General features: G+C 44.4%; 3 protein-coding genes across 3 annotated transcripts in view; 1 reads left to right on the forward strand and 2 right to left on the reverse strand.

The window, feature by feature from the left end:
- Positions 1-277: 277 nt before the first annotated feature.
- LOC105191865 (growth hormone-inducible transmembrane protein) lies at positions 278-2,552 on the reverse strand. The gene is made up of 5 exons (XM_011155598.3): positions 2,317-2,552; positions 1,889-2,140; positions 1,606-1,717; positions 748-1,356; positions 278-515 (listed from the first exon to the last, which is right to left on the reverse strand). The coding sequence occupies exons 2-5, from the start codon at positions 2,094-2,096 to the stop codon at positions 428-430; spliced, it is 1,017 nt and encodes a 338-aa protein (XP_011153900.1). The 5' UTR covers positions 2,097-2,140; positions 2,317-2,552; the 3' UTR covers positions 278-427.
- A 547-nt stretch (positions 2,553-3,099) lies between these two features.
- The window catches only part of LOC105191864 (TBC1 domain family member 25), a 10,425-nt gene continuing 6,585 nt past the window's right edge, over positions 3,100-6,939 (reverse strand). The window contains exon 10 of the mRNA XM_011155597.3: positions 3,100-5,178. Coding sequence (XP_011153899.1) covers positions 4,749-5,178 — 430 coding nt within the window. The 3' untranslated portion in view covers positions 3,100-4,748. The remainder of the gene's footprint in view (positions 5,179-6,939) is intronic.
- LOC112588633 (uncharacterized) overlaps positions 6,437-6,939 on the forward strand; it is a 1,529-nt gene continuing 1,026 nt past the window's right edge. Inside the window, exon 1 of the mRNA XM_025299253.1 lies at positions 6,437-6,939. This exon is cut by the window's right edge and continues 514 nt beyond it. Within this exon, the coding sequence (XP_025155038.1) occupies positions 6,467-6,939 (473 nt within the window). The 5' untranslated portion in view covers positions 6,437-6,466.

Genomic DNA, 6,939 nt, shown 5'->3' on the forward strand with positions numbered 1-6,939 from the left:
GTACAGCCAGACGGCTGCAATTACCGCTAAATGCGGATGTTCCGCCGAGATGTCATCGAAGAGTAGTAGCTCCGAGTTCATTACGCGCAGACGTTGCTCGAATGTCGTCGGTAAAGCGCGTGTGTGAGAAACAAATATGGACACGGCATTTCCGCGTATTCCGAGTAACGCGCGGCGGTTTTGGCAAAGCGTAGGATTGCAACAGCCGTCTGCGGGATTGCAGTACGTTGTGTGGCAAGCCCCTCCTCGCAAAGGGACCCGAATACATGATGGCGGATTACTTAAATAACCCAGTTGTTTATTGCAAGTTAGAACTGTACAATTTATCCTTAATAAAGACGAAAGTTATGACAAAAATATTAAAACATACGCTAGAATTTGTAAGAAACGTTGATTTCATAATACTATATAATTCCGCACTATTCCTCTACTTGCGTCGATTGCCACCACCGCCGGCCAGTATGGACAGAATCCGTACGAAGATGTTGATCGTGTCCAGGTAGATCGAAATTGCGCTACAAGAATGAAAAGATGATTACTCTCGTGGTAATAAAATGGTTCTTAGACGCAACAGTACTCTTGTCCGTGATAGATTAGATTTCACACGCCAGATTGCAAAAATTGTTTCATGATCTTCTAACCTGAGGAAGATTCGCAAGATCGTGTTCAACATCAGTCTATAACGATTGATCTCTGAGCAAGGATTAACATATTTCAAGCGTCTAGTATGATTCGTCAATTACTCACTTATTAATTGGATCATACGGTCTGCCATAAATGCTGTACGTCTCCGCCTGCTGGATGATTCTCTGCGTGTCGTAGAGCAGGAAGCCGGAGAACAGCAGCAGACCTCCGTAAAGCGCTATAGAGTGTAATCCTGACCCAAGAATGGTGGTCGGCGGTAGAAACACGGAGCCCAAAGAGCTGGCAAACACCACACCCAAACCGATAGCGAGCGGGCCGCCCATTTTCAAGAACTTATCGCTGGGCGCGCAAACGGCAACTGCTGACAAGCTACCGACAACACCAGCGGTGCACCAAGCTGCCCGCAGGACCAGAGGTCCACCCAGGAGGTATAACGGCGCCAGTACAGCACCCACCACGCTGGTATGTACCAGCCAAGCCATCTGCTTAGCGCCGAAACCCTCCTCATACGGGAGTCCTTGTACCAACATGCCGGTGCTTATCATCGCGGCCAACGAGACAGCCAGTGCGACCCATCCCTGACGCATTACCATGTTCATCACCGCAGGTGAACACAGACACACTGCTGCAGATGCCGTACTGACTGCGATTGATGTACCAAAGTAAGTGTAGGTGGACTTTATTCTCTCTCTGACGTATTGCGGCCATAAGCTGCATGAATGCAGATAATTATAATTTTTGATTATCTTATAACTGTAATCAGGTAGTAATTAGAAATATCTCTATGCAACTAAGTTGTATATTGCACATACTATTATATATTACTAAGCTTTTAGTACGAAATATAAACATTTGCAATATTAAAAATATAAAAAAAATATGTTTTACATTGATCACGATATTACAATAATATCACGATCACAAGAAAACACAATGACCTGATATGGACATATTGCACACCTTGCATGATCTATAGCACCTGTAGTTGAAGAGAGACCTAATCCATAATAACATAGTGCACCCAATCCCAGCACAGCGCCTCCAGCGACTGCTCCTTTTCCAATGTCAAAAGCTGCAAACAACATAACATGAAGAAGGAACGATACAGAGACGTCATTTAGCTTGATAAGTTTAAGAGAATATCTGTTGAAATTTCTGTTAATAAAGTAGTCATGCAAATAGTACCAGCCTTTTCTTCAGGTCTTTTATATGAATATATAAGGAAAAAATATTGCCAACTTACCAGTTTCACCAGCCGGAGCCATCGCTTGTTCCGCTGCGGTGGCCCTCCTCCTTGCAGTTCTCGTGTATGAGCTGCGTCCATCGCTGACGAATAATCTAGCGATCTGACCTTTGGAGAATTGTGGCCTTGTCGGTACAACTGGCGTCCTGATGAGGGACGACAGAGCCGGCGAGCTAATGCCAGCTCGGCAGGCTCTCGCTAATAACATCTTGCTCCTTCAACCCTTGTTTCGTTCACGATTTATTGACAATTCTGCGAACATGAAGAGTCAAGCACCGTTACAAACCAAACCGATAAAATAACGTTAAAACGTGTCGTTTACGTGGTAATGATTCATGGGAATTTTTGAAGGTTCGCAGGAGTCGAGAAATGATCGTATGTAAGAAAAGATGAAGGTACAGGAGCAAAAATTTCCACAGTTTACTCACATGACGCAATAATAATGCGACTGTTTCTTCGCACACGATGATCACGATACACTACTCACACAAGCCAATCGCAATGTTCGAACAGCGCATGCGGAACTACGACTACACGACCGAGAGAATGGCTGCGTTCAGACTGCGGCTCACCGGTTGAGTAACTTCGTCAACATTATTCGTTCAACATTATTAGTCTGAACGTTGGTCTGAATGTAAGAACTTAACCTAACATTAAGACCAATAATCACTAATCGCTCGCACCAGCGTTTTGTTCCCTAAACGCAGCCATTAAAAAGCAATAATCGCTCAGTGAGCGCCATTGTTCTTTGAACGCAGCCAGTCGCTCCGTTCGTTGCGCCGCGACAAATCGAAACTTCGAGTTTATGATCGATACTGAACGCGCATAACATTTGAAATGACCCGCTTGCCAACGGCAAGAGGATAAGACAGGAATGAGGCTTGCTTCGACGTGAAATCCAGAAAAATCCACATTTTATAATACAAATTTACCGTGTATTCTTTGGAAAATTTGTAGAGTTTGATTCCAAGCCGTTTATTTCTAATTTATCTTAATTATCTTGCGACATGATCCTCGTGGAATTCGTATTTGACTGTATTCTGTAGAGATATTTCTCTTTTTTTTTTACAATTCCTTAATACTTAAATATTTTTGTATTTATAACACATACAAAGTGTAGAATTGAAATTTTGATAAATTTTATTATAATGAAGCAAGATTTTGTTTCTTAATTGCATAGGAGTGTGTACAGCATGTATGTCGATTGCAACTTGTTTGTATCGTTTTTATTGCAAAATAAGAAAGCACTAGTATCGCACTAGCCTTTTACCTTTTCACTATATAATTCACTATAGCTGATAACTTATCGCTATCGACGATATTGTACGTTCTTAGCCATACTCGAAAAAAGAAAACAATTATTCGCTCATGCTTTGAAGAAAATTAACAAAGCAAGTACAACTGAAGAGGGAATAATAATGAACCTTGTAATTAGTTGTTAATTGCCACATGTCATAGCACTACATCTCACCTATCTATATGTATCTTCAGTTAATAATTCAACGTTGCCGAAACGATGCAACGCGTCACTCACCGCTTAGGCCAAGCGCATTTAATTACTAACAAAAAGCGTTCGTTAAAAAGTAACTGGTATTATCTAAAACTCGGAAAACACCGCAGACCTAAAATCTAAAGTCCATATCCGTTGCTAAGTACTCGAGGTATCGCGTATAGCGTATGTTTCAAATCGTGAGAATTCAATTAGCTGACTGAAAGCACTGGGAGGCGAGCGCATTTTGGGGGGATCTGGGAGCCCTTTTGGGATTTTCGTGATTTCGTCGACGGGTCGAAGCTGAATGAATAGAAGCGATCGCCGTTAGCGATAAAATTAAATGCACTTTATTGTCGTTTCCCAAGCATACCGTTTGAGAACAAAGTAAGAGTCAGCTGCTAGGGCAAGGTGGATGTATGTATATCTTACAGATTCAACGCTTTCGAAAATGAAGTGCGCCGCGGCTGCGCTCGCATAACGACACACGCGATGGCCGCGACCCCGAATGCGTCAAATAAGGGGGCTTAATTCTACGTCAAGACCGTACGCGCCGTACGACGAGCGGCGTACAGCTAGACAGAGAAGAGAAGGAGGATTCGTCGACGCGTGCGATGATACTGTGCATTATGGAATGGTGATGTGCGTGCGCGAACGGTGCTACGCGTGCCATTCGCGGGTTAAGTAAAGCGCTTCCTATCGTTGTATTCTGAGCTCCTTCCCGTCAGTCGAATCCGTCCGTTCTAGATCCGTGCGAAGTACGAGAGAAGTCTCGCGCCGGTAGTAACGAGCGTTGAGAAACGGTAGGTAAGTACGAGCCTGGCCGGGCTTGTCTCTGATCAATCGTCTTTCCTCGATTCTGACGCAGCGCGCGATACACGACTTGTGTGTACTTGGAAACGTTGCCTCCGGCAAAATGGACGTTAAGTACGCTGCAACATGACGTGCCTTATTGCTCTCTTACACATTGGTCGCTTGTTCGTTGTCGAACCTTGCTACCTTGGATGCCTACAGCGATTTGTCTGAATAGAAACATGAGATGCTCTGTAGTTATTATCAGTCGGAAGGTGTTCTTGTACTTGTACTTGTACTTCGGAAGGAAGAAAGTTGAAGGAAAGAAGAAATCGAGGAAGAAGAGACAAGTCAATCAGAGACACTCCTTACGCGATACGCTCGTAGGAATCCGAGATTGCGAAGAATCTTTCGTCGGAACGTCGGAAGAGCACCGTGATCGAACCCTTCCGGTTCAGTCGGCGACATGCTTCCCGTGATATATACGCCGTCGAGCTGCGACTCGTCGAGCGAAGGACGATTTTCCGCGATCGAAACGCCGTCTTGCGCTTTTCATACTTTCAGGGATCGACGAGAAGTTTACGCGTTCACGTCCGGCTTGCTGGCGGAGCTCGAGCCGGCCGAGGCGGAATGTCTTCTGAGGTAACCGGCGAACAACTGGCGCGCCTGATTAAGCACACGAATCACGTTGTGGCGGCGGACCATCTTGTCGAAGTGCATCGCCATCTCGTTGTAATCCATTTGATTTCTCATGACGAAATCACGATGCTGCAGCAAGAGCGTGATGCAGAGGAACATCAGGAAGGGATTGCCGCCGCCGAATTCACTCGGCGGCGGCAACGAACTCTCGCCCAGCTGATCCTCGCTCGTGCCCGCCGGTATGAGATTCGTCAGCTCCGTCGCTTCCTCGCACTGCTCCTGGATAGGCTGCTGCTTCGTCGGGCTCTCCGGCACGGCCGCGTTCTGATGCCAACTCTCGGTCCCTTCGCTGTCCGACGCTGATTCGGACCTGAGGAATATGCGAGGAACTTTAGGATACACTTCGCTCTTATCGTGTGCTGGCTATCAGCATAGATTCGCAACTTGAGCGTTAAGATTTTCGACCCCGTATTTTAATATATCGATATGAATTATGCTGTCGTATATTATGCGATAATAGAAATCGTCGTAGACTACTTAAGGGGTTAGACCACTGTGAAATTTTCAAAAAATCGATTTTTTTTATTGGCTTAAAAAATCCTTTGAACCCTCTAGAATAAGGGACAAAATGTCTCATACCCGCCCGAAGTCGTTTTCATTAAAATTTCGAGCTATTACTCAAACGTTCCGAAATGCTCCGAAACGCGTACCTGCGATAAATCGTTACTTGCTCGGCGGGTTCAGCATAATGACTTACCATTCAATTTTGAACTTCTCTAATACACCAACAGATGTCATTAGAATTTTATGGTCAAAATTTAGAACAGCTGTGATCAGTTCGCTGTTTCTCGTGCCGCTAAACGTATCGTCGACGGTTGAAAAATTTCTAATTTCTTTCAAAATGAGGCGATCATCGCGTGACAGAAAGGGTGCGCGTAAAATACCCGGACGACCTTCACGAAATAAAAAAAAAACCGGCGCCACCGAATCGACATTCGTTCGAGAGTGAAACTGCATCGACAAGTGCTTTCGCGAAAAAAGTAAAAACAGGCTCGGTGGAAGTGCCAGTAAATGCTGCCCACGGATATCGTCTAATAACATTTTTATCCTTCTTTTCAGCACTGAGCGAAATGGTGAAGTGCAAAGAGTGCGACGGAAATCTGACTTTTTCTGAATCAAGTATTCGTGGACTTGGATTCAAGTTAGTCATCAATTGCAATAATTGTGAACCACGCTACATCAACTCTTGTCCGCTCATAAAAAACGCTTACGAAATTAACAGGCATATCGTTTTCGCGATGAGAATCCTTGGTGTCGGTTACAATGGCATTCGAAAGTTTTGCAGTATAATGGACCTCCCGAAAATGTTCAGCAAAAAAATTTACTACGACGTGATTAGTAATGTGCTTTGTGCGTCGAAATCCGTGGCCAATTCACTGTTTTCGGAAGCTGCTGCTGAAGAGAAAGAGTTGACGAAAAATGCCGAAAAAGGAGTCGAACCAACAGGATTGACAGTTTCTGGCGATGGAACGTGGAGAAAGCGAGGATTTTCGTCGTTGCAAGGAGTGACAACGTTGATCGGCCATTATACGGGAAAAGTACTCGATCTCCTTGTGAAATGTTCATATTGTAAACAGTGCGAGTACTGAAAGCCGAAAATGAACACCATGGAATACGAGGTATGGATGGAATCCCATGCAGACGAATGCAGTGCGAATCACATTGGAAGTGCCGGAAAAATGGAGGTGGACGCGGCTGTCGAAATGTTCTCAAGATCAGAAGAATTACACAACATTAGATATTCTTCATATATTAGTGACGGCGATAGTAAAACTTTTAAAGGCATTTTCAAATCTCGACCTTATGGTGAAGATTGCACTGTATTGAAAAAAGAATGCGTTGGTCACGTACAAAAAAGAATGGGAGCCCGACTTCGGAAATTGAAAAAAGAAACGAAAGGCCTCAGTGGTAAAGACAAGCTCACAGCAAAGCTCATTGATGAGCTGAGTCTTTTTTACGGCCTCGCAATACGAAGAAATAAAGATTCCGCAGAAGACATGAAGACGGCAATCTGGGCTATGTTGAAGCATAAATTGTCGACCGATACAAATCCGCAGCACGATAGCTGTCC

The sequence above is a fragment of the Harpegnathos saltator genome, unplaced genomic scaffold, assembly GCF_003227715.2.
Source record: "Harpegnathos saltator strain DR-91 unplaced genomic scaffold, Hsal_v8.6 scaffold255, whole genome shotgun sequence".
Classification (NCBI taxonomy): Eukaryota; Metazoa; Arthropoda; class Insecta; order Hymenoptera; family Formicidae; genus Harpegnathos; species Harpegnathos saltator.

Bases quoted from the DNA above. Each gene is read 5' to 3' on its own strand.
- LOC105191865 (XM_011155598.3), bottom strand. From the start codon at position 2,096: ATGTTATTAGCGAGAGCCTGCCGAGCTGGCATTAGCTCGCCGGCTCTG. The intron at 1,718-1,888 runs GTAAGTTGGCAA...TGTTGTTTGCAG, and splicing joins GGCTCCGGCTGGTGAAACTG to CTTTTGACATTGGAAAAGGA. The intron at 1,357-1,605 runs GTGTGCAATATG...GCATTCATGCAG, and splicing joins GGTGCTATAGATCATGCAAG to CTTATGGCCGCAATACGTCA.